At 49.9% G+C, this 27,691-nt stretch overlaps 1 protein-coding gene and 1 long non-coding RNA gene across 2 annotated transcripts in view; one reads left to right on the forward strand and one right to left on the reverse strand.

The window, feature by feature from the left end:
- Positions 1–105: 105 nt before the first annotated feature.
- Positions 106–27,587, forward strand: LOC140399941 (solute carrier family 22 member 6-A-like). The gene is made up of 10 exons (XM_072489428.1): positions 106–567; positions 2,922–3,025; positions 5,811–5,965; positions 10,130–10,298; positions 13,790–13,913; positions 14,900–15,015; positions 16,319–16,533; positions 19,367–19,475; positions 20,506–20,709; positions 24,742–27,587. Exons 1-10 carry the CDS (start codon positions 178–180, stop codon positions 24,833–24,835), a joined length of 1,680 nt encoding a protein of 559 aa, XP_072345529.1. The 5' UTR covers positions 106–177; the 3' UTR covers positions 24,836–27,587.
- Positions 24,874–27,691, reverse strand: part of LOC140399944 (uncharacterized) — a 220,487-nt gene continuing 217,669 nt past the window's right edge. The window contains exon 2 of the long non-coding RNA XR_011937925.1: positions 24,874–25,143. This is a non-coding gene — a long non-coding RNA (uncharacterized lncRNA). The remainder of the gene's footprint in view (positions 25,144–27,691) is intronic.

Consider the following 27,691-nt stretch of genomic DNA (forward strand, 5'->3'; position numbering starts at 1 on the left):
TGAGTGAAAAAGTAACTCTGTTATCGGCAGGTTAAACATTAGGTAACGAATGATTAATGATCAGTTCGGGTCCCAGCCCACACACTCTGTGCACCAGACTGTCCGTTACTGTCGCGCCCTCTCTCAATCAGGAACAGTCCTTCTCCCTCAATGCCTGCACCTTCTTGAGCTGTAGCCATGAGCTTCAGTGATATCTTGGAGGATGTCGGGAATATGGGCAAATTCCAAATCATCCACGTTTTCTTGCTGGCCTTCCCAACTTTGTTCGTGACCATGCACAACCTGCTCCACAACTTCCTGGCTGCCGTGCCGGACCATCACTGCAGCATCCCCTTGGCAACGAACGGCTCCGGGTCCCTCAACGCGACGGCGGAGGACCTCCTCCGGGTCTTCATCCCCCTGGACGGGAATGGGCGGCCGAAGAAATGCAGCGAGTACTCCCCGCCCCAGTGGCACCTCCTGGGCCTCAACGCCACCCGGGGCAACGCGACCGAGCCCGACACGCAGACGTGCTCGGAAGGCTGGACGTACGACACCTCCAAGTTCAAAGCTACAATTGTCACGGAGGTATGGTCGAGAACGTGTGTGTTTGTTTGCTAAAAGTCTTAAGTAACGTTGTGTATAATACGGAGCCGAAGGAAGGTGTAGAACCGGATTTGTATGCAGTGGGGTAACCCCACATCCATGAGGCATTCTCAAATCACACATCTGTGCAGGATCTGCGGATTGGCCCTGATAAATTGTCCCTTAGTGTCCAAAGATGTGCAGGTCAGGTGGATTGGCCGTGTTAAATTGTCCCTTAGTGAACAAAGATGTGCAGGTTAGGTGGATTGGCCGTGCTAAATTGTCCCTTAGTGTCCAAAGATGTGCAGGTTAGGTGGATTGGCCGTGCTAAATTGCCCCTTAGTGAACAAAGATGTGCAGGTTAGGTGGATTGGCCGTGCTAAATTGCCCCTTAGTGTCCAAAGATGTGCAGGTTAGGTGGATTGGCCGTGCTAAATTGCCCCTTAGTGTCCAAAGATGTGCAGGTCAGGTGGATTGGCCGTGCTAAATTGTCCCTTAGTGTCCAAAGATGTGCAGGTTAGGTGGATTGGCCGTGCTAAATTGTCCCTTAGTGTCCAAAGATGTGCAGGTTAGGTGGATTGGCCGCACTAAATTGTCCCTTAGTGTCCAAAGATGTGCAGGTTAGGTGGATTGGCCGTGCTAAATTGTCTCTTAGTGTCCAAAAATGTGCAGGTTGGGTGGATTGGCCATGCTAAATTGTCCCTTAGTGTCCAAAGATGTGCAGGTTGGGTGGATTGGCCGTGCTAAATTGTCTCTTAGTGTCCAACGTTGTGTAGGTTAGGTGGATTGGCCATGCTAAATTGTCCCTTAGTGTCCAAAGTTGTGCAGGTTAGGTGGATTGGCCGTGCTAAATTGCCCCTTAGTGTCCAAAGATGTGCAGGTTAGGTGGATTGGCCGTGCTAAATTGTCCCTTAGTGTCCAAAGATGTGCAGGTCAGGTGGATTGGCCGTGCTAAATTGTCCCTTAGTGTCCAAAGATGTGCAGGTTAGGTGGATTGGCCGTGCTAAATTGTCCCTTAGTGTCCAAAGATGTGCAGGTTAGGTGGATTGGCCGTGCTAAATTGTCCCTTAGTGTCCAAAGATGTGCGGGTTAGATGGATTGGCCGTGATAAATTGTCCCTTAGTGTCCAAAGGTGTGCAGGTTAGGTGGATTGGCCGTGCTAAATTGTCCCTTAGTGTCCAAAGATGTGCGGGTTAGATGGATTGGCCGTGCTAAATTGCCCCTTAGTGTCCAAAGATGTGCGGGTTAGGTGGATTGGCCGTGCTAAATTGTCCCTTCGTGTCCAAAGATGTGCAGGTTAGATGGATTGGCCATGGTAAATTGTCCCCTTAGTGTCCAAAGATGTGCAGGTTGGGTGGATTGGCCGTGCTAAATTGCCCTTTAGTGTCCAAAGATGTGCAGGTTGGGTGGATTGGCCGTGCTAAATTGCCCATTAGTGTCCAAAGTTGTGCGGGTTAGGCGGATTGGCCGTGTTAAATTACCCCTTAGTGTCCAAAGATGTGCAGGTTAGGTGGATTGGCCACGCTAAATTGCCCCTTAGTGTCCAAAGATGTGCAGGTTAGGTGGATTGGCCGTGCTAAATTGCCCCTTAGTGTCCAAAGATGTGCAGGTTGGGTGGATTGGCCGCGCTAAATTGTCCCTTAGTGTCCAAAGATGTGCAGGTTAGGTGGATTGGCCGGGCTAAGTTGCCCCTTAGTGTCCAAAGATGTGCGGGTTAGGTGGATTGGCCGCGCTAAATTGCCCCTTAGTGTCCAAAGATGTGCAGGTTAGGTGGATTGGCCATGCTAAATTGTCCCTTAGTGTCCAAAGATGTGCAGATTGGGTGGATTGGCCGTGCTAAATTGCCCCTTAGTGTCCAAAGATGTGCGGGTTAGGTGGATTGGCCGCGCTAAGTTGCCCCTTAGTGTCCAAAGATGTGCGGGTTGGGTGGATTGGCCGTGCTAAATTGCCCCTTAGTGTCCAAAGATGTGCAGGTTAGGTGGATCGGCCGTGCTAAATTGCCCTTTAGTGTCCAAAGATGTGCAGGTTAGGTGGATTGGCCGTGCTAAATTGTGCGGGGGGGGGGGGGGGGTGGGGGCGCAGGGCCACGTTTGCTCCTAATTCAGATGTTCGTGCGTAATGGGCCCACAGGGGTCTCTCTCGCTGGTGTAGTACTATGTAAACGTGGGCACTCGCAGCCAGGTGTGCCAGTGTCCACTTAAAAACTGGGGCTCAGGGGCGGCGTTTGAAAATGGGGAGGGCCCCCATTAGAGACGGGCAAGAGGAGAAATATTTCCTCTCAAACCTCCGCCGGCCTTTGGAGCTCGTACGGTCGTCGGGCCCCTCGCTAACCTTCAGCCGCCATCTTGTTTTGACAGTGGGACCTGGTGTGCGATCAGAAGTCCGTGAAATGGATCTCTCAATCGGTCTACATGGCTGGCTTGCTGGTGGGAGCCATCGTGCTAGGCCGCTTCGCTGACAAGTAAGAAACGGTGGACGACGCCGTCCTGCAGCGGGCTGCCGCGTCCAAGCCCCGGGGCCCTCGGTCCCTCCGGTTCCTTGCTCGGATTCTGATTGCCGTTGGAAGGCCGTGCGGCACGCGGATGGATGGATGTGTTGGCCGACTGATAGCTGGAGTGTGGGGGGGGGAGGGGGAGGGGGGGTGGAGCAAGTCATTGGCGATACCTCCAGGAATACATTCGATCCAGTTGGCAATCTCATATGAGGTCCAACTGCTGCCCGTGTCATCAGGCCGTCCAGCACACAAACAGGCCCTACGGTCCACCATGTCAATGCTGACCATCGAACCCCAATCTATTCTCATCCCGTTCCATTGACGATTTGGGTGCTCGTCCAGATGCTTCCCAGACGTGACGGGATTTCCCGCCTCCACCACCCTCTCAGGCGGCGCGTCCCTCATTCCCGCCGCCGACTGGGTGAGGGAATGCCTCCTCAGGTTCCCCTCTGCACCACTCCCTCCTCACCTTCGACCCCTGCCCTCCGGCCTTGGACATCGCTGGCATGGGGGAAAGATTCTTACAATCTACCCTCTGTATACCTCTATCAGATTGCCCCCATCCCCCTCCCCTCCCCTCCCCTCAGCCTCCTCTGCTCCAGGGAAAACAGACAGGCAACATCCCGGTCAATCCCCCCCTGCACCCCCTCCAGCCACTTCCTTCCCGTGGCATTCCGACCGGAACTGCGCACGGTATTCCATCTGTGGCCCAAGCAACGTTTTCTGAAGTTGTACCAAGACCTCGCTGCTCCTATGTTCTGTGCCCCTGCTAATGAAGACAAAGGGGCCGGACCCCGCCGTTTTGGAGACAGAGTCGCCCCCCCCCCCCGGCCGCCGTGACAACGGTGGTCTTTTGCGCCAGGAAAACTGGCATCAAACGGCCACAGATTCACCGTTCTGCGGGAGGCGAGTCGGGAGCCTTCGTCGAGCTCACCGCTCTTGCTGCCGAGACGGCCCCCGGCTACTTCCGGGTCAGAGGCCGCCCAAGCTCTCCGCAGGCTTTCTTCAACAACCCTCTCTACCTCTACTCCCACCTTCAGGAATCCATGGACCCGTACACCAAGGTTCCCTCTGTTCCTCAATACTCCCTCGGGGCCCTACCGTTCCTACGATTATCAGGCTTCCCAAAATTAAGTTCCATCTGCCATTGCTCTGCCCAACACACCAGCTGATCCATCGTCTGTAGACTAGCCTCCTCGCTATCAACCACACCACCAATTATTGTGTCATCCCCAAACTTACTAATTATACCTCCTACACTTACATCCACGTCGAAGTCATTGGTGCATTGATATACCATCAATTCACTGCGAGACTAGGAGAACGAGTGAACATAAGGCTTTGTTATCCAGGAACTTGCCTGCCAGTGTCTGCTGTACAAATGAGTGCCGCCCACAGGTGGCAGGTCTATATATCGCCCCGGGGGGGGGGGGGATTCTCTGACAGTTAGCAGAGGTCGCTGAAAGGTCAGGGGTGGGATTCTCCGACCCCCCCCCGCTGGGTTGGAGAATCTGCCGACGGGACCCGGCTCCGCGGGCAGCCTCCGAGGTCCTTGGGGGAGGGGCGCGGGGGGAATCTGGCCCCGGGGGGAGGGGGTGCCCCCATGGTGGCCTGGCCCGTGATCGGAGCCCACAGATCCGCGGGCGGGCCTCCCCCACGTCGCACTGCGCGGACGCTGCAGGCCACTGGCGCTCCCACGCGCGGCCACGGACCCGCTGCCGCCCTGGTAGCCCCCGGCAACACGGGGAATCGGTGGCCATTTTGCGCCATTGTTTTGGCGTAAAATGCCACCGTTCCCACGCCGGCATGTGGGGCCGTAGCCCCAGAACCGGAGAATCCCGGCCCCTGGTGTTTAATATCCACCTCCAGTTCCCCTGAGAGGGCGATGGAGAGCAGAGAGTGTTTCCGCAAGCTGAGAGCTGGCATTTACATCTCTAAAGTTCAGGACGAGACTGATTAAACAGGGAATAGAGCGTGCTCCAAATGTTCTTTTTTTTGTTCGTTCCGGGGTCGTGGGCGTCGCTGTAATGCCCATTCCTAATTCCCTTTCAACCGAGTGACTCATTCGGCCATTTTGAAGGGGGCAGATAAACGGCGGCCATGTTGTTGTAAGTGTGTGGGTGGGGGGGGGTCAGGACTCACACGTAGGCCAGACCGGGGCAAGGACGGCAGATTTCCCCCTCCCCTCAAAGGGGAAACATTCGCGAACCGATGTGCCATCGATGAACGCACGACGAGTGGTGAACGTAACTGAGGCTTTAATAAACTATGCAGAAAGCCTCCTGGCCTCGGATCCCAAACTGAGGCAGCGGCGGAGACCAGCCACCTTTATACCGAGCCCGGGGGGGGAGGCGGAGCCAGCACATATTATATAACCACAGTGGTTCGGAGCCAGCAGGGACAGGCCCAGGCATGTAACGGTACAACAGTACAATACAATACAGTGGTTTACCACACGAACCAGATGGTTATTTTTTTTATGACAATCGACAATGGTTTCATGGTCCCCGTTAGCCTTTTAATCCCAGATTTTCCACTGGATTCCTGTTTCACCAGGGTGGGAATCGAACCAGGGACCCCCCCCCCAGATCATTACCTTGGGTCGCTGGATTGCCAGTCCAGTGACAATAACACGACGCCACCGCCTCTATCAAGGCACACACGGGGATGAATGACTCACCAATATCGTTATGTTACACTGTTTGACACGGAACGGAACGGCTCACTTTGCTTCATGTTTATGGTCCGTTAGGTTTGGACGAAGGACTCTCCTGCTCTGGTCCTATTGCCAGCTGGCAGCCACCGGGACGTGTGGAGCTTTCTCCACCTCCTACCCGCTCTTCTGCTTCTGGAGGTTCCTCTGCGGAATGGCAGTGTCCGGAATCATCCTCAACGGCTTCTCCCTCCGTGAGTGAAAACACCTCGCGCGTCCCGCAGCTGCCCCACGGCCGATTGCCAGAGATGAAGCAGGTAGCAGCACGGCAGCGTGGTGGCCAGCACAATTGCTTCGCAGCTCCAGGGTCCCAGGCTCGATTCCCGGCTTGGGACTCTGTGCGGAGTCTGCACGTCTTCCCCCGTGTGTGCGTGGGTTTCCTCCGGGTGCTCCGGTTTCCTCCCACAGTCCAAAGACGGGCAGGTTAGGTGGCTTGGCCGCGCTAAATTGCCCCTTAGTGTCCAAAATTGCCCTCAGTGTTGGGTGGGGTTGCTGGGTTATGGGGATAGGGTGAGGGTGTGGGGTTGGGTAGGGTGCTCTTTCCAAGAGCCGGTGCAGACTCGATGGGCCGAATGGCCTCCTTCTGCACTGTAAATTCTATGAAATCTATGAGAACACTAGAGGGTGGTCTCCCACTATAAAACACACGAGGCATCAGCACTCCGCCTCTTTCCACTGGCGACAACTGTAGTGACAGTCAGGGTGTATATATCAGTCAGCACCTTCTACACGTGGCTCAGAGCTAGCCTGGTCTAGTTAGTTATAGTTAGCACGCTTAGAGTAGTAGAGTGTCAAACCCACAGCAAGCTGTGTGCACTGTTACAGAAGTTCAATAAATCGTATTGAACCAACGTCTAAGTTTGGCATCGACTTTCCAGTACAACTGCATCCAGTTGCGGTCCGTGTTGCCCCCAGGGTGATTAACACGACAAAACCAACAACCACCTCGAAAATAAGATCAATAAAACAGTAGCAGAATATAGAATCAAGGGGTAGCACTGCCGCCTCACGGCGCCGAGGACCCGGGTTCGAATCCCGGCCCCGGGTCACTGTCCGTGCGGAGTTTGCACGTTCTCCCCGTGTCTGCGTGGGTCTCACCCCCCCCAACCCAAAGATGTGCAGGGTAGGTGGATCAGCCACGCTAAATCGCCCCTTAATTGGAAAAAAAATAATTGGATTCTGTTTCCAAAAAAAAGAATATCGAATTGGACGAGGAAAAAAAGGGAGGCTTATGCTATATATCGAGGGCTCAACACAGCAGGAGCCCTCGATGTGCAAGAGGGAACTTAAAAAGGAAATTCGGAGAGCAAAAAGGGGACATGAAAGAAAGTAAAATAAAGGAAAACCCTTAATTGTTTTACATGTACATAGAGGGGAAAAGGATATCTAGGGAAAAAGTAGGGCCCATTAAGGACCACAGTGGTAACTTGTATGTGGAGCCAGGGGATGTAAGTAGGGTTCTAAATGAATACTTTGTGTCGGTGCTCACTCGTGAGAGGGACAGTGTGGATTTAGAAATCAGAGAGAAGGGCTGTGATAAAAGGAAAGAGATTAACATCGACAGAGAGGAGGTTCTGAGTGGTGTGGCAGGCTTAACGGTAGACAAGTCTCCAGGGCCAGATGAAATGTATGCCAGGCTGTTGAGTGAGGCAAGCGAGGAAATAGCAGGGGGGCTGGCAATAACTTTCAATTCTTCTCTGGCCACAGGAGAGGTGCCGGAGGATTGGAGGATCGCCAATGTGGTACCGTTATTCAAGAAGGGAGGGAGGGATTAACCAGAAAACTACAGGCCAGTCAGTCTAACCTCAGTGGTGAGGAAACTATTGGAAGCAATTCTGGAGACAGGATTAATCTGCATTTGGAGAGGCAGGGATTAATCAGGAACAGTCAGCATGGTTTTGTTAAGGGGAGATCATGTCTGACTGAGTTGATTGAGTTTTTCGAAGAAGTGGCCAGGTGTGTAGATAAGGGCAATGCATTTGATGTAGCCTACTTGGACTTCAGGAAGGCTTTTGATAAGGTTCCACACGAGAGACTGAGAAGTGCTCACGAGATCCAAGGAAATTTGGCAAATTGGACCCAGAATTGGCTGAGTGGCAGGAAGCAGAGGGTGATGGTCGAGGGGTGTTTTTCTGACTGGGAGCCTGCGTCCAGTGGGGTCCCGCAGGGATCAGTGCTGGGGCCCTTGCTGTTCGTGGTTTATATAAATGATTGAGATATTGGACGGCATGGTAGCACAGTGGTTAGCACTGTTGCTTCACCACGCAACATTCCCGTTTGGGTCACGGTCTGTGCGGCGTCTGCTCGTTCTCCCCGTGTCTGCGTGGGTTTCCTCCGGGGGCTCCGGTTTCCTCCCACAAGTCCTGAAAGGCGTGCTTGTTGGGTGAATTGGACATTCTGAATTCTCCCTCCGTGTCCCCGAACAGGCGTCGGAATGTGGCGACGAGGGGATTTTCACAGTAACTTCATTGCAGTGTTAATGTAAGCCTACTTGTGACACAAATGAAGATTATTATTATTATGAATGTAGGAGGGTTGATCAGTAAGTTTGTGGATGATATGAAAATTGGTGGTAAATAGTGAGGAGGATGTGGCCTTCGATTACAGGAGGATATATTTGGGCTGGTCAGATGGGCTGATCAGTGGCAAATGCAGTTCAATCAAATGCAGTGTGAGATGATGCACTTGGGCAGGACGAACAAGCGAGGGAATACAGGATAAACGGCAGGACCCTGGGAAGCACCGAGGAGCAGAGGGATCTTGGTGTGCATGTACACCCGTCCCTTAAGGTAGCAGAGCAGGTGGACACAGTGGTTAAGAAGGCCGATGGTACACTTGCCTTTATTAGCCGAGGCGTGGAGTTTGAGAGCCGGGAGGTTATGCTGGAACTGTATAAAACGTTGGTTAGGCCACAGCCAGAGTATTGTGGGCAGTTCTGGAATCCACATTATAGGAGGGATGTGATCGCACTGGAAAGGGTGCAGAGGAGATTTACCAGGATGTTTCCTGGGCTGGAGAATTTCAGCTATGAAGAGAGATTGGATAGACTGGGGTTGTTTTCCTTGGAGCAGAGGAGACTGAGGGGGGACGGGATTGAGATGTATAACATGGTGAGGGGCACAGATAGAGCAGACAGGAAGAAGCGTTTCCCCCTTGGTGGAGGGCTCAATGACCAGGGGGCAGAGATTTAAGGTGAGGGGCAGGAGGTTTGGAGGGGATGTGAGGAAAAACCTTTTCCCCCAGAGGGGGGAGGGAGCCTGGAACTCGCTGCCTGAAAGGGTGGTGGGGGCAGAGACCCTCAGAACATTGAAGAAGTATTTAGATGTGCGCTTGCGACGCCGGGGCCTACAAGGCTGTGGGCCGAGTGCTGGGAAACGGGGTTAGAATAGTTAGGTGGGTGTGCCGGGTGCAGAAGCGATGGGCCGAAGGGCCTTTTCTGTGCTGTATGATTCTCCGCACAGCGACTGGGCTTCTTACAGCTGGGAAAATCCACTCAATCCTGGCGGCTCACCTCTGACAAGGTGGGCTAAACTGCGAACTATTCCTCCACGAAAGACGGCAATGGAGGCCACCAAAACAAGCTGCCCACGATGCATTTCCTTCAATCACTGTGCCACTGTTATGGGCCAGTGTTTAGAGAACCCCAAAGTGTATCATGGAGTTCACCTGACCCACAACTTTTACTAGATTGTGGTATGGGGAGCGCACGGCCCACTCTACAGGTGTGGCACAGCAGAAATGGACAAGTATTTCTTTAAACAAGACAATGTTTATTCTAGGAACGCAAGTGAACCTTTTTTAAAACATACAGTGAACATCTAAGCAACCATTAATTCAAATACACCCCCCAAAGACTACAACCCTAAGTAACCCTGTAAGCTGACCTTTTAACATCCAAAAGACTTCACAAACCTTCAAACAGGAGCACATTAGGTTTACAGTCAATATTGAGACCTTTTACAATTCTGGGTTCACCAAACGATCCATAGATAGTCTTTGGATGGCAGAGATCAACAGTACAGCCCTTTGTTTAAACTCCAGATGCAGCTCACTGAAAAACACAGACACACCCAAGCTTTTTCTCAAACTGAAACTAAAAAGCAAAAGTAGAGCTCAGCTCCACCCACAATCTGACATCACTCCGGTAACATGAGCAGCTCCATTTCTTAAAGGTACATTTCTTAAACACCCATTTCTTAAAGGGAACTCTCACATGACCGCCACACCCCCTCAGGGTTCCACTTCAAACGTATGCGGTCTTGAAAGCGATTAGCTTTCCGTCACTTCGGTAACGGCGGACCCCGTTTTGAGGCTCCTTTCGTCATTGTGGACCCCTCTCCGCCTTTTTTTCCCTCCAGGGGTTGAATGGATCCCGACGAGATTTCGCACCTCCGTGGAAATGATCTGCAATTACATCTACACGACAGGCCAAATGCTGCTGGCTGCGATCGCGTACGGGATCCAACACTGGCGCTGGCTTCAGTTCACAGTCTCTGTCCCGTTCTTCGTCTTCTTCTTCTACGCCTGGTAAAGTCAACGGCGATCGGCCTGGTTTAGAAATTGTATCAGAGCCCATCAGCATAAGAACCCAAACACGGGGAGGCCCCTCGAGCCTGCTATGCCATCCAATAAGATCGTGGACGATCTGATTGGAAGGTCAGCCCACATTCCTGTCGACCTCCGATAACCTTTCACCCCCCCCCCCATTAATCGAGAATCTATCCACCTCGACCTTAAAAACATTTGAAGAGTCCGCCTCCGCCGCCTCTCGAGGGAGAGAGTTCCAGAGACTCGCCACCCCCTCTGAGAGAAAACATTTCTCTCCCCGTCTCCGTTTTAAACGGGCCCCCCCCTTATTTTTAAACAGTGAACCCCCCCCCCCCCCACCTCGTTCTCGATTCTCCCACAAGAGGAAACACCCTCCCCACGTCCCACCCTGTCAAGACAGCACCCCCCCCCCCTCAGGATCTGAAAGGTTTCAATCGAGTCGCCTCTCACTCTTCTAAACTCCAGCGGATACAAACCCGACCTCTACGACCTTTCCTCATCAACCGGCCCAATCCCAGTGCTAATCTGGTAAACCTTCCCTGAACCGCTTCTGACACATTGACATCTTTCCTTAAATAAGGTGACCAGTACTGTCCACAATACTCCAGATGTGGTCTCACCAACGCCCTGTATAATTGAATAAACTTCCCTTCATTCGATGAGATAATGGTTGATCTTCTACTCCATGCCATTTTGCTGAACTATCCATGAATCCCTCAAAGTTTTTTTGATATGTTTAATCAATGACTGCGTTTCCATGGGCCCTTTGGGACAGAGAATTTGAAGATCCACCAGCTTCTGAGTGAAGAAATTCCTCCACATCCCAGTTCCAAAACGGCCCACTCCTCCCCTGAACGAAGAAATTCCTCTCCGTCCCAGTCCCAAAATGGCCCAAACCTTCCCCGAGTGAAAAAATTTCTCCTCATCCCAGTCCCCAAAATGGCCGACACCTTCCCCGAGTGAAGAAATTTCTCCTCATCTGTCCACAAAATGGCCGACTCCTTCCCCGAGTGAAGAAATTTCTCCTCATCCCAGTCCCCAAAATGGCCAACTCCTTCCCCGAGTGAAGAAATTCCTCCACATCCCAGTCCCCAAAATGGCCAACTCCTTCCCCGAGTGAAGAAATTCCTCCACATCCCAGTTCCAAAATGGCCGACACTTTCCCTGAATGAAAACATTTCTCCTCATCTCAGTCCCCAAAATGGCCGACTCCTTCCCATTGCTGTTTGTAGTATATATAAATGATTTGGAGAAAAATGTAACTGGTTTGATTAGTAAGTTTGCGGATGACGCAAAGGTTGGTGGAATTGGGGATCGATTGGACGCTTGGGCGGATAGATGGCAGATGGAGTTTAATCCGAACAAATGTGAGGTCATGCATTTTGGACGGTCTAATACAGGTGGGAAATATACAGTGAATGGTAGAACCCTTGAGTATTGACAGGCAGAGGGATCTGGGTGTACAGGTCCACAGGTCACTGAAAGTGGCAACACAGGTGGAGAAGACAGTCAAGAAGGCATAGGGCATGCTTGCCTTCATCGGCCGGGGCATTGAGTATAAAAATTGGCAAGTCATGTTGCAGCTGTATAGAACCTTAGTTAGGCCACACTTGGAGTATAGTGTTCAATTCTGGTCGCCACACTACCAGAAGGATGTGGAGGCTTTAGAGAGGGTGCAGAAGAGATTTACCAGAATGTTGCCTGGGTTGGAGGGCATTAGCTATGAGGAGCGGTTGAATAAACTCGGTTTGTTCTCACTGGAACGACGGAGGTTGAGGGGCGACCTGATAGAAGTCTACAAAATTATGAGGGGCATGGACAGAGTGGATAGTCAGAAGGTTTACCCCAGGGTGTAAGAGTCAATTACATGGGGATATAGGTTTAAGGTGCGAAGGGCAAAGTTTAGAGGAGATGTGCGAGGCAAGTTTTTTTAAATACAAGTTTAGAGTACCCAATTATTTTTTCTCCAATTAAGGGGCAATTTAGCGCGGCCAATCCACCTAGCCTGCACATCTTTGGGTTGTGGGAGTGAAACCCACGTAGACATGGGGAGAGTGTGCAAACTCCACACGGTCAGTGACCCAGGGCTGGGATCCGAAACTGGGACCTCAGCGCCGCAGTCCCAGTGCTAAACACTGCGCTACATGTCGCCCTGAAGTTTTTCACACAGAGGGTAGTGGGTGCCTGGAACCCGCTGCCGGAGGAGGTGGTGAAAGCAGGGACGATAGCGACGTTTAAGGGACGTCTTGACAAATACATGAATAGGATGGGAATAGAGGGATACGGACCCCGGAAGTGTAGAAGATTGTAGTTTAGTCGGGCAGCATGGTCGGCGCAGGCTTGGAGGGCCGAAGGGCCTGTTCCTGTGCTGTACTTTTCGTTATTCTTTGACAGACGGAAACTCAGGCAGCTGAAGGCTCGATGGGTTCAAACCGAATACGCTCAAGAGGCCTGAATTGGAGGGACACAGGGTTTGCGGAGGGACGTAGGGCAGGAGGAGTCACAGGGTTAGGGGGGGGGGGGGGGGGGGGGCGAAGCAATGAGGGATTCAGACACCCGGAGAATTTTCAAATTGAGCTTCTGGTTAACGAAGGGCCAATGTGCAAGGGTGACTGATAGGCGAGATAGGAAACGGGCAGCACAGTTGAAGATAACCTCAAGTCCACGAAGGATGGAATGTGGGAGGCCTGCCAGGAGCGTGTTAGATCAGTCAACCATTAAGATAACACAGCAGAACTGAGAATGTCAACCCAAATCTCAACCACAGGACCTGATAAATGAGCTAACGGGTGTAACTTATTTGTTTTCGATTTGAAATTCTTACCTTTGAGGCTGGTTATGCTCAACGTTACTTAACAGCCCCTCTAAATAATAATACAGTCCGGTGTATTTAAGAAAGGCAACCCTGAGTGCTCAGTAAGTGTGACGGCCGAGAATTTGAACTAAGAAGGTCCAAACTTTGTGTGGAGTTTGCACATTCTCCCCGTGTCTGCGTGGGCCTCGCCCCCCCCCCCCACAACCCAAAGATGCGCAGAGTAGGTGGATCGGCCGCGCTAAATTGCCCCTTAATTGGAAAACAAAATAATTGGGGATTCTAAATGTAAAAAAAAAAAAGAAGGTCCAAACTTCAATCCCCAATCTGTGGTCCCAGGGTCCCGGGTTCGATTCCGGCCTGGAGTGGAGTTTGCACGTTCTCTCCCCTGTGTCTGCGTGGGTTTCCTCCCGGTGTCTCCAGTTTCCTCCCGCCGTTTAAAGGTGTGCAGGGTAGATGGATTGGCTTTTAGTGTCCAAAAGGTTGGGTGGGGTTACTGGGATGCGTTGGGGGGGGGCGTGGGCCTTGGCAGGAAGCTCTTTCAGTGGGCCAATAGGCCGGCTGGCCTCCTTCTGCACTGTGGGCATGCTATGGAATCAACCGAGAGGGTTCTTGCCGTGGAGATGATCGCCCTAAACACGCGCGGGTCTTGTCACAGGTGGTTCCCGGAGTCCGCCCGCTGGCTCATCCTAAACGACAAGGAGGACGTGGCCCTGAAGCAGCTCCGGAGGGTGGCGAAGCTGAACGGCAAGGAGGCGGAAGGGCAAAAACTCACCATCGCGGTAAGCGACGGCTGTTTGGTAACCAGTGGGTCGGGTGCCTTCAAAACCTTCACAAAGCGACGGCAACTGGTCGTCACTTTCTGTACTACTGACGTCCAGCCGAAGTCAGCGGACCCGCGGCGGGTCCCCCCCCCCCATGGCGAGCTATGCCAAACGCCACAGGCATCGCCAGGACAGGAAGATCCCGTCGGCGGGGCCAATGGCGCGCCAACTCCACTGTTGGTTAACACACCACGGAGGGGGTTGGAATCCTGCCCTCTGTCTTCGCCTTAGAGGAAGAGCAGGTCAGCCATTGAGCTTGTTCTATAAGACCCATAAGACACAGGAGCACAATTAGGCCACTCGGCCCATCGAGTCTGCTCCCATTCAATCGTGGCTGTTATTTTTCTCATCCCCATTCTCCTGCCTTCTCCCCATAACCCCTGATCCCCTTATTGATCAAGAACCTATCTATCTCTGTCTTATAGACACTCAGTGATTTGGCCTCCACAGCCTTCTGCGGCAAAGAGTTCGACAGATCCACCACCCTCTGGCTGGAGAAATTCCTCCTCATCTCTGTTTTAAAGGATCGTCCCTTCAGTCTGAGGCTGCGTCCTCTGGTTCTAGTTTCTCCTACAAGTGGAAACATCCTCTCCACGTCCACTCTATCCAGGCCTCGCAGTATCCTGTAAGTTTCAATAAGATCCCCCCTCATCCTTCTAAACTCCAACGAGCGCAGACCCAGAGTCCTCAACCGTTCCTCGTACGACAAGCTCTTCATTCCAGGGATCATTCTTGCGAACCTCCTCTGGACCCTTTCCAAGGCCCCAGCACATCCTTCCTTAGATACGGGGCCCAAAACTGCTCACAATACTCCAAATGGGGCTTGACCAGAGCCTTATACAGCCTCAGATGTTTGCTCTCCCTCTTCTCCCCTGTTCCTGCCATGTTGTTCCAATGTTATTGAAGAGTTAATACGTGTGCGTATGTGTGTATGTGTGCCACAGATTCTCAAGTCTAAAATGGCAAACGACCAGTTGGCCTCCACGAATAGGCGCGGCGTGCTCGACCTGTTCAGGACCCCGGCCGTCCGCAAGATCGCCTGTTGTACCATGCTTGTTTGGTAGGTTATTGGGGAACGGGTACCAGGGGGGGGTGGGGGTGGGGGGTGGGGGGGGGGGGGGGGGGGGAGGTTTTAACCTGAGCCAAGGTTAGCAAATTTGCGTGACGGAAAATCCCAACTCGGTTATCAGGTGAAAGGTATGAGCCCGACGATGCCAGAGGGAACGGTGCAGCAGGAGGGGAAGGGAAAGGGGCGTCACCGTAGGCCTTTAAGGGGTTGCAGCATGGCATCAATCGGAGGGAAGTGTGTCACGACATCCAGCTTCAGTCTGGCTTTTGCTCTTGGCGCAGCACACGTGCACAGCTCTGATGTCTTTCTATCCGTAAATATCGGTTCCCCATGTGCCTCCAATGAAGAAATGAACTGGCAACACATTTGCCCAATCCCGTTAGAGTGATCGCTGCCTTTCTATCATTCCAGGGGCAGTCAGGGAGTGAGCGAGGATGTTGCCAAGTAGATTTGGCTGGCAATGATATTGTTGTCCACTTGCCCAGGGGGAAGGTGGGAGGGGCGAATCATTAAGCTGATGGGCCAAGGGGGAGATGCTGGTCTCGTCGTAATGTCGGCGGACTGGTATTCCAAAGGGCTGGGGCTGTTTAGCACAGGGCTAAATCGCTGGCTTCGAAAGCAGACCAAGGCAGGCCAGCAGCACGGTTCGATTCCCGTACCAGCCTCCCCGAACAGGCGCCGGAATGTGGCGACCAGGGGCTTCTCACAGTAACTTCATTGCAATGTAAGCCTACTTGTGACAATAAAGATTATTATTAGGGCAGTACGATAGCACAGTGGTTAGCACAGTTGCTTCACAGCTTCAGGGTCCCAGGTTCGATTCCCACCTGTGTGGCGTCTGCACGTTCTCCCCGTGTGTGCGCGGGTTTCCTCCGGGTGCTCCGGCTTACTCCCTCAGTCCAAAGATGTGCAGGTTAGGTGTATTGGCCGTGCTAAATTGCTCCTTAGTGTCCAAAAAGGGATGGGGTGGGGTGAGGTTAATGGGTTAGGGGATTAGGGTGGAGGTGTGGGCTTGGGCAGGGTGCTCGTTCCAAGAGCCGCTGCAGACTCGATGGGCCGAATGGCCTCCTTGTGCACTGTAAAATTCTATGTTTCTAGTAATCCAGAGACCCCCAGGTTAGTCACCCTGAGAAAACAAAATGGCCGACCTCGTTTCAATTATTATGTCGGGGCTTGGGCCCATCTGCTGGATCCCGGAACAGAAAGGGGGCCCCTAATGAATCTCCCCCCCCCCCCTTCGACCAGTTTGGGACCAGTTGCTCTGCGGCTGCACTTTCTCTTTCTTCCGCCACAGGTTTGCAACGGGTTTCGCGTATTATGGGCTGGCGATGGACCTGCAAGGGTTTGGCGTCGACATTTACCTCATCCAGTTCATTTTTGGGGCCGTGGACATTCCAGCCAAGTCTATGGGGTTTCTCACCATGAGTCTGATCGGAAGACGATTCACCCAAAGCTCTTCGCTTATCCTGGCAGGGAGCTTCATTCTGGCAAACATCTTTGTCCCAAAAGGTATGGGTCCGTAGAGTGATAGAGTTTTTACAGCACGGGCGAGAGGCCCTTCGCACCTTTGGCCACCAAGAACCTATCTATTCAAATCCCATTTCCCGGCACTCGCCTCCGTAGCCTTGTACACTGTACTGTTTCAAATGCTCATCTAAACACTTCTTAATTGTTGTTAGAGTTCCAGCCTCCACCACCCTTTCAGGCAGCGAGTTCCAGATTCCCACCCCACTCCGGGCGAAAAGGCTTTTCCTCAAATCCCCCCTAAACTCCCTGCCCCTCACCTTAAATCTGTGCCCCCTGGTTATTGAAACCTCTACTAATAGGAAAAGTTCCTTCCCATCTACTCTATCTCCTTCATAATTTTGTGCACCTCGATCAGGTCCCCCCTCGGCCTTCTCCGCTCCGAGGAAAACAGCCCCGGCCTAACCAGCCTCTCTTCTTCGCTGCAACGCTCCAGCTCCAGGCACCATCCTGGGTGAATCTCCTCCGCACCCTCTCCAGGGGCAGTCACATCCTTCCTATAGAGTGGCGACGAGAACTGCACACAGTACTCTAGCTGCGGCCTAACCGGCGTTTTATACAGCTCTGTCATAACCTCTTATATTCAAGGGCTCAGCGAATAAAGGCAATAATCCCATAGGCCTCTGGAACCACCCTATCTATCTGTCCTGCTGCCGTCGGGGATCTATGGACCTGCACCCCGAGGTCCCTCTGGGCCTCTGCACTTCCCAGCGTCCTACCATTCATTGTGTATCCCCTTACCTTGTTAGTCCTCCCCACAATAAATCACCTAACACTTATCAGGGTTAATACCAGTTGGCACTTTCTTTCTTTTTTAGTAAATTTAGAGTATCAATTTCTTTTTTTTTTCCAATTAAAGGACAATTTAGCATGGTCAATTCACCTACCCTGCATATCTTTTCAAATTATTCCTCATCTCAGTCCCCAAAATGGCCAGATCCTTCCCCGAGTGAAGAAATTTCTCCTCATCTCAGTCCCCAAAATGGCCGACTCCTTCCCCGAGTGAAGAAATTTATCCTCCTCTCAGTTGCCAAAATGGCCGACTCCTTCCCCGAGTGACGAAATTTCTCCTCATCTCAGTCCCCAAAATGGCCGACTCCTTCCCCGAGTGACGAAATTTCTCCTCATCTCAGTCCCCAAAATGGCCGACTCCTTCCCAGAGTGAAGAAATTTCTCCTCATCTCGATCCCCAATATGGCCGACACCTACCCCGAGTGAAGAAATTTCTCCTCAGCTCGGTCCCAAAATGGCCGACTCCTTCCCCGAATGAAGAAATTTCTCCTCACCTCTGTTGCCAAAATGGCCGACACCTTCCCCGGAGAATCCCAAAGATTCACAAATCCTTTGAGGGAAGAAATGTCCGACTCCTTCCCCAAGTGAAGAAATTCCTCCTCATCTTGGTCCCAAAGCTCCACACTGACAGTGACCCGGGGCCGGGATCGAACTAGGATCCTCAGCGCTGTGAGGCGGCAGTGCTAACCACTGCGCCACCGTGCCGCCCTCAGTTGCTACTGTCTGCTCCTCTGAACAGCCCGTCCAAGTACAATTACATCTCATCTCTGTCCCTCCCAAATAGGGCGTAAAATTCCAAGTTCCTATCTCCGGGACTGGAGATCAGAAAATCCGTTGCGGGCCCCTGCTCCTGATCCCTATGAATGACTCCCCTTCCCAAAGCTTCTTAAGAAGAAAACAAAGGTCTTGTTTTAAATACCACCTTTCACAACCCTGTAAAAATAAAATTGTCTTAAAACAGTGTCACACAGCAGAGAGAAACCCATGCATTTATTCTCCGAATCCCAGACCTTAATGATTGCTGTTTTGCCCTATGTCCCCAATCCTTAGAATATTCCGCAGATATTCAGAGCCAGAAATCCTTCTATTTTTAACCAATCCTTAAATATTCAGGTGGAACATTTGTACCTACCGCTTAATGTATTTCTTAACAACATTAAAATCCTAGAAACAGAAGCAGGAGATCATTCGGGCCTTCGAGCCTGCTCCACCATTCAGTGTGATCATGGCTGGGATCCTCTATCTCAATGCCATATTCCTGATTTTGCCCCATACCACTCGAGACCTTTAGAATCTAGAAGTCTATCTATTTATTTCTTAAATATATCCAGTGACTTCACGGCCTTCTGTGGTGGAGAATTCCACGGGTCCTCCACTCTCTGAATTAAGAAATTTCTCATCTCAGTCCCAAAATGGCCGACTCGTTCCCCGAGTGAAGACATTTCTCCTCATCTCGGTCCCAAAATGGCCGACTCCTTCCCCGAGTGAAGAAATTTCTCCTCATCTCGGTCCCCAACATGGCCGACTCCTTCCCCGTGAGGAAATTTCTCCGCATCTCAGTCCCAAAATGGCCGACTCCTTCCCGAGTGAAGAAATTTCTCATCTCGGTTCCCAAAATGGCCGACTCCTTCCCCCGTGAGGAAATTTCTCCTCATCCCGGTCTCCAAAATGGCCGACTCCTTCCCTGAGTGAAGAAATTTCTCCTCATCTTGGTCCCCAAAATGGCCGACTCCTTCCCTGAGTGAAGAGATTTCTCCTCATGTTGATCCCCATAATGGCCGACTTCTTCCCCAAGTGGAGAAACTTCTCCTCATCTCAGTCCCCAAAATGGCCGATTCCTTCCCCGAGTGAAGAAATTTCTCCTCATTCCAGTGAATCCAGGCCCAGTCAACCCAATCTCTCATCATAGGTCAATCCTGTCGTCCCAGGATTAAATCAATCGGTACGAACAGCAACTTGTATTCCTCTTATCAATTTGTCCAAAATGTTAGACAGTAACATTTGTACTCTTCTGTCTCGCCTACAGACCTGCAGGCCTTACGAACGGCATTTGCTGCTGTCGGGAAGGGTTGTCTCGCATGTGCGTTCAGCTGTTGCTATCTCTATTCGGGCGAACTCTACCCAACCGTGGTCAGGTGAGTGCTCATCTGGTATTTTAGCACTCTGCTGGAAGTCTGGGCTCTCAGCCAAGCATACATAATGAGGCTTGGCCAAGAGCCCAGAAATCCCCTCTCCTGCTGAAACACCAGAGCCCCAGGGAAAACGTGGCTTGGTCGACAGCTCTGCCTCCCTGACCCATACTGTCAGTTGCACAATGTTGATTTACACACGATCAAGAGGTTTCAAGTGCTTGCAGTTTCTGCTATGGATTGGCTAAAGAGTCGGGACGATTGACCATAGTATTGATCCATAGTAAAAAGGAGTTTCAAGATAGTGGAAAGTTGCCAATGAATTACTGTTTTTTTTAAAGCTTTTTATTTACCTATCCTACTGTCACTATGGGTTCATTTGTTCTATACAATGTAATGGGTGAATGGACATGGGAGAGCCACAGCTTGGCACGGGGGGCACAAGTGACCGTAGGGGGTGGGTAGGGGGCAACCATTGGCATGGAGGGGCGTGCGCGAGGAGGCCATGTTCCCTCCTGCGGACTATGGCTGACGACCCGCCTGAGGGTCCGTAAACCAGAACTGTTTGGCAAACTAGCCTGACACATGAAACCCGGTGACGACTAGGGCATGGGCCCATCTGTTGTTGAAGCCAGCCAGGCCCGGGAATGCTAGGCCGGGAGGCCATTCCCGCCCCCCCCCCGCCCCACCCCCATCAACAGGCACGGCGTGAAGGCCTGAAAACCGGGGAACGGGCCCGGGAATCCTGGGAATTGTGCGCCGGCTGCCGTTCCCCCAAAGCCCGGCTCCGCGGAAATCCAGCCCGCGGGGTAGAGCGAGGGGTGCGGGGCCTTGAGCTGTGGGTGCATCAGGAAACGACGGCGAGGGACGTGCGGCATTCCAGAGAGTTACAGTCAGAGGTGCGGGATCCATCAGGGCCATTCAGTGAAGGAGGCCGGCGTCAGCGTCTCCTCGAGAAGAGGGCGGGACGTTAGAAGGTGAAATGTTTTATACTTATCTGCTTTCTCTCTCTCCTTTCTTTGCGTATCCCTCGCAGGCAGACAGGATTGGGACTTGTGAGTACGATGGCTCGGGTGGGAGCCATTTTAGCACCAATTATAAGGATGAGCGGCGACTATGTATCGTTTCTGCCGCTGACTATATACGGCGGGGTGGCAATAATAGCTGGAATTACTGCCTTTTTCCTACCAGAAACACGGAACGTTCCCTTACCAGAAACTGTTGAAGAAATAGAGAACAGGTTGGTAACGCCACACACTCACGCTGGCTTAGCGCATACATTCAAAATGGCTGCCAGCATCTCTCTGAGCTCCCCCGTGGTATGGCTCTGCTTGGGATTTTAGTGCTGGTGACGTGACCTTTTCCCGGAAGATATTACGATGGAATATCCTTAGCGGGGCAGCGCCAAAATCTCACCTCAAGTCAAAAGGCCCCAATTAAAATTAAATCACTGCTTCACCAGCTTTACGTTTACTCCACTCTCGCTTCCTGTGCGGTAATCTAGGTCTCCAGCAGCGACAAAGCCAATTAAAAAGCATCTTTAAGTAGGAATACCTCCCAAGATTATAAGGAGAGGCTGGATAGGCTGGGAGCGTAGCAGGCTCAGGGGGTGAACTTATGGAGGTCTATAAAATAATGAGGGGCATCGATAAGGTAGATAGTCGACAACTTTTCCCAAAGGTAGAGGACCCTAGAACTAGAGGGCATAGGTTAAAGGTGAGAGGGGAGAGATACAAAAGAGACCAGAGGGGAAATTTCTTCACACAGAGGGTGGTGAGCGTCTGGAACGGGCTGCCAAAGGCAGTGGTCGAGCGGGTACGATTTTATCCTTTAAAAAAGTTAAACAGTTACATGGGCAGGGTTGGTATAGAGGGATATGAGCCAAATGCGGGCAAGTGGGGCGAGCTCAGTGATAGAAACTGGGCGGCACCCACAAGCTGGGCCGAAGGGCCTGTTTCCACGCTGTAAACATCCATGACTCTAAGATGCTTCAATGGGACATAACAGGGGGAAGAGCTACATTAAGTGGCAGTAGGTGACTAAAAGCTCGGTCAAAGAGGCCGGCCGACTTGCAGGAGAGGCGAGAGAGGGAGAGGATTTCTAGAGCTTGAACCATGAACAATCGCAGTGTACATTTACACAAAATCAAGAGGTTTCCAGTGTTTGCAGTTTCTGCTACTGATGCTTTAAAGGACTGGATGATTGACACTTTTGTTGACCTGTAATAAAAGGAGTTTCTTTTCAAGAAGGTGGAAGGTTATCAATGAATTACTGTTTTTTCTTTTTAAAAAAGCCTTTTATTTACACATCCTACACTCACTAGAGTCCATTTGTTCTCTCCAGTATAAAGTGGGTGAATGGAACATAGAACATTACAGCGCAGTACAGGCCCTTCGGCCCTCGATGTTGCACCGGCCTGTGAAACCACTCTAAAGCCCATCTTCACTATTCCCTTATCGCCACATGTCTATCCAATGACTATTTGAATGCCCTTAGTGTTGGCGAGTCCACTACTGTTGCAGGCAGGGCATTCCACGCCCTTTCTACTCTCTGAGTAAAGAACCTACCTCTGACGTCTGTCCTATATCTATCTCCCCTCAATTTAAAGCTATGTCCCCTCGTACTAGACATCACCATCCGAGGAAAAAGGCTCTCACTGTCCACCCTATCCAATCCTCTGATCATCTTGTATGCCTCAATTAAGTCATCTCTTAACCTTCTTCTCTCTAACGAAAACAGCCTCAAGTCCCTCAGCCTTTCCTCATAAGATCTTCCCTCCTTACCAGGCAACATTCTGGTAAATCTCCTCTGCACCCTTTCCAATGCTTCCACATCCTTCCTATAATGCGGCGACCAGAATTGCACGCAACACTCCAAATGCGGCCACACCAGAGTTTTGTACAGCTGCAAAATGACCTTATGGCTCCGAAACTCAATCCCTCTACCAATAAAAGCTAACACACCGTACGCCTTCTTAACAACCCTCTCAACCTGGGTGGCAACTTTCAGGGATCTATGTACATGGACACCGAGATCTCTCTGCTCATCCACACTGCCAAGAATCTTACCATTAGCCCAGTACTCTGTCTTCCTGTTATTCCTTCCAAAATGAATCACCTCACACTTTTCTGCATTAAACTCCATTTGCCACCTCTCAGCCCAGCGCCGCAGCTTATCTATGTCCCTCTGTAACTTGTAACATCCTTCTGCACTGTCCACAACTCCACCGACTTTAGTGTCATCTGCAAATTTACTCACCCATCCTTCTACGCCCTCCTCCAGGTCATTTATAAAAATGACAAACAGCAGTGGCCCCAAAACAGATCCTTGTGGTACACCACTAGTAACTGGACTCCAGTCTGAACATTTCCCATCAACCACCACCCTTTGTCTTCTTCCAGCTAGCCAATTTCTGATCCAAACTGCTAAATCACCCTGAATCCCATGCCTCCGTATTTTCTGCTGTAGCCTGCAGTGGAATGGGCATGGGAGTGCCATAGCTTGGCATGGGGGAGTGAGTGACCGCAGGGAGCAGGCAGGGGCAGCTCTTGGCATGGGGATGCGAATGGAGACTATATGGTTCATTGGTTCTATGTGCTGGCTGAGGCGAGAAAACCGTATGCAGCTTGCAAATCAATAGCAGAAACTGCAAGCACTTGAAACCGCTTGATCCTTTTTTTTTTACTTGTTCATGGGACGTGGGTAGGGCAGGCTGGGCCAGCATTTAGTGCCCATCCCTAATTGCCCTTGAGGGGGCAGTTAAGCGCCAGCCACATTGCTGTGGGTTTGTGATCTCATGTAAGCCAGACCAGGTCAGGATGGCAGATTTCCTCCCCTAAAGAACATTAGTGAACCAGATGGGTTTTTACAACAATCGACGATGGTTTCACGGTCACCATTAGACTTTTAATTCCAGGTTTTGATTGAATTGCAAATTTTACCATCTGCAGTGGCGGGATTTGAGTCCTGGTCCCCAGATTAATTAATTAACTCTGGTTAATTGTCCAGTGACAATACTACTATGGTATATTAGAGGATTGTAGGGAGGGCTGTAGGGGCTGGAGAAGGTTACAGAGATAGGGAGGACTGGATGGGGCTGGAGGACTTTGTTTTGAAACACACAAGTTAAGCTTCAAGTCACCCTTCTTATCTTCCTAACGCAAATTCCCATTCCTGTTGCTCACTGACATCCCATCTTAGCCCTGCTCATCTCCACTGCAAAACACTTGCTTTCGCACCTTTTTATATTGTTAACCTTGCAGTCTCACCATAGAATCATACGGCCCAGTTTTTACCATTAAGCTAGTCCAAAGTATATCATGGAGTTCACCTGACCTACAACTGTTTATAGATTTTGGTTACGGGGAGCACAAGGACCTAACTTTCAGGTGTTATTCAACAGAGGCTTTAAGCACTTTTAATCAAAAACAAAGTTTATTCTACGAATTCAGTTAACAGTTTTATAAACACACACAGTAAGCACTTTTATCAACTGCAAACCTAAATACCCCACACAGCTACAGTACTCTATATATAACCCTCAATTACTTCCCTTAACTGTTTCAATTTAATAACAACACCCCATGAACCAGAAAACCCTTTAACCAAAACAGTAGGTTTGGATTCCTTCCTAAAACAGTTATCACTTTTAAATTATCAAGTGATCTGGAGACGCCTTTTAACCTGCAGAGAGAGAGAGAGAGACAGGACAAGATTTCTCTGTCTGAATCCAGCAGGCAAATGTGAAAATGAAAGCAAACAAAACTCAGCGCGACAAAACAGCCCAAACCAAAACGAAAGTAAAACCCAGAGCCACAGCCCAGCTCCACCCACACAATGACATCACTGAAGCCATTTGATAAGACAAAACGTTTCTTCAAGGGACTCTCCCGTGACACTTTCTCCAACCACATGCACACACGTGCACACACACGCACACACAAACACACGCACACACACACAAACACACGCACACACACACACGCACTCACACAGACACGCGCACACACACACGCACACGCACACACACGCACACACGCAAACACAGACACGTTACACACATGCACACACACACGTACACGCGCACACACACTCACACGCGCACACACACAAACACACGCACGCACACACACGCGCTCACACACCCGCGCACACACACACGCACGCACACACACACACGCAAACAGGAACAATGGGCGAAGGAAGAAAACAAAGTCACAAGAGACAGAGTGGCCGTTTCCTGGCTGTGATTTTTCTGACTTCTTTATTCCAGAGCATTGAAAGTTGCGGAAAAATACAAGGACTCCAAGAGGAATGAGATCCCGCTGCATGAAACGCACCTGTCGCTGATGAAGCAGACCGTTTAACCAGACACACTCAACGATCAGCATTCCGAGAGTACAAATAATATCAGAGATTCTGTAACCTGAGTCACCCTCTCACAATAAGCCCCTCACTAACCTGTAATATTCCCAAGATGCACATCGCCCACTAAGGTGTTACGGGCCAGGGTTTCGAGAACCCCAAAGTGTATCATGGAGTTCACCTGACCCACAACTTTTACTAGATTGTGGTATGGGGAGCACACGGCCCACTCTACAGGTGTGGGACAGCAGAAATCGAAATGTATTTTTTTAAAAGCAAAACAATGTTTATTCTATGAACTCAAGTTAACCTTTTTAAAACATACAGTGAACAGCTTAGCAACCATCAATTCAAATACAACCCCCAAAGAATACAACACTAAGTAATCCTTAATAACTTCCCAAACAACATCCAGAAGACAAAAGAAACACCTTTTAACCGAAGCACATTAGGTTTACATTCACTACTGAGAACATTTATAATTCTGAATTCACCAAATGATCAAGAGGTAGTCTTTTCATGGCAGAGAGATGAACAGTACACCTGCTCTGTCCAGCTTCAGCTCCAGCACTGAAAACGAAACTAAAACACACCCTGCAGCAAACAGCCTAAAACAAAAGTAAAAAGCTGACAGACAGCCCAGCTCCACCCAAACTCTGACATCACTGATAAACACCCATTTCTTAAATGTACATTTCTTAAACACCCATTTCTTAAAGGCACTCTCACATGACACCTCCCCCCAAGAAAAATAAATAAACCATCAACTTTAAGATGGTTTCATTTTTCACCTTTTCGCTATCCTTTAAGAAATGCACACATTAAATATACTTTTTCGTTTAAAAAGAAACCACACACACAAACAGGTATAATTGTTGGTTTCACATCCCGTGGGACCATTCGACCCTGTCCGATTGTATGGCCAAAGAAAGTGACTTGGGCTTTTCCAAATTCACTTTTGGCTAGGTTTATCACCAAACCCACCTCCTGAAGTCGATCGAATAACTCCGTCAGATGTTTCAAATGTTCTGTCCATGTCTGGCTGAAAATTGCCAGATTGTCGATGTATACCGCACAATTGGGTAAACCTGAAACAACTTTGTTAGTTAACCGTTGAAATGTGGCTGGGGCGTTTTTCATGCCAAGTGGCATAACTTTGAATTGGTATATACCATCTGGAGTCACAAAAGCTGAAATCTCCTTCGCCCTTTCGGATAAAGGTATCTGCCAGTAACCTTTAAGTAAATCTAGTTGAGAAATAAAAGCTGATTGTCCCACTTTCCCAATGCAATCCTCCAAAAGTGGGATAGGATAAGAGTCCATTCTTGTAACTGCATTAACCTTTCTATAGTCCACACACAACCGTTTGGTACCGTCTGGTTTAGGTACCATCACTATGGGTGAGCTCCATTGGCTGCAACCCACTTCAATTATGCCATTTTTAAACATACTCTCAGTCTCTCTGTTAACCTGTGCCAATTTTAAAGGATTAAGTCTATATGGATGTTGTTTGATTGGAACAGCATTTCCCACATCTACATCATGTATAGCCATTTTAGTACTTCCCACTTTATCTCTACAAACTTGCCCATGTGATATCAATAACTCTTTCAGGTCAGTCCATTTTTCCTCTAGAAGGTAACTCAACAATTTATCCCAATTTTTAAGAACGTCCTCGTTTTCCAATTTAATTGGAGGTATGTCAAATTCACAGTCATCTGGATTTGGTTTGTCACTTTGAGTTAGAATCATTAGAACCTCCTTTTCTCTCCTTCCCTGTCAAAGTACCTTTTAAGCATATTCACATGACACACTTGGTGAGTCTTCCTTCTATCTGGTGTTTTTACCACATAATTCACCTCACTTAATTTCCTTTCAATCTGATAAGGTCCACAAAACCTAGCTTTTAAAGGTTCACCTACCACTGGTAACAACACTAAAACTTTATCTCCACTGGCAAAACTACAAACTTTGGATTTCTTGTCCGCTACCCGTTTCATCACATTTTGTGCAACTTTTAAATGTTGTCTAGCCAATTCACCTGCTCTATTTAATCGTTCCCTAAAATTTGACACGTAATCCAATAGTGTAATTTCCGATTTCTCGCTCACCAATTTTTCCTTAATCAATTTAAGTGGTCCTCTTACCTCATGACCAAAAATTAGTTCAAAAGGACTAAATTTGGTAGACTCATTAGGTGCATCCCTAATTGCAAACAGTATGAATGGCATTCCTTTATCCCAATCCTCTGGATAATCTTGACAATAAGCCCTCAACATTGTCTTTAATATCTGATGCCACTTTTCTAATGCTCCCTGCGACTCTGGATGGTACACAGTTGATATAAATTGTTTTATTCCTAAGCTATCCATAACTTCTTTGAATAACCTGGAGGTAAAATTTGATCCTTGATCCGATTGCATTTCTGTGGGTAGTCCATATCTAGTAACGAATTTAAGTAACTTCTCCACAATCTTTTTCGCTGTAACATTACGTACTGGAATGGCCTCTGGAAACCTAGAAGACACATCCATCATCGTCAAAAGATATTGATTCCCACTTTTCGTTTTAGGAAGCGGTCCTACGCAATCAATTAGGACCCTTGTAAAAAGTTCCTCAAATGCTGGAATGGGTATTGAGGCTGGTTTTACCACTGCTTGAGGTTTCCCTATCACTTGACATGTGTGACATGATTGACAAAATGTAACTATATCTTTATGTAGTCCAGGCCAATAAAATTGTTTTTGTATTTTAGCTTGAGTTTTCCTTATTCCCAAATGACCTCCCACTGGTACCTCATGTGCAACTCGCAACACCTCCTTTCGATACCCTACCGGCAATACTACTTGTTGAATTTC

Source organism: Scyliorhinus torazame, chromosome 24 (genome assembly GCF_047496885.1).
Source record: "Scyliorhinus torazame isolate Kashiwa2021f chromosome 24, sScyTor2.1, whole genome shotgun sequence".
In the NCBI taxonomy this organism is placed as follows: domain Eukaryota; kingdom Metazoa; phylum Chordata; class Chondrichthyes; order Carcharhiniformes; family Scyliorhinidae; genus Scyliorhinus; species Scyliorhinus torazame.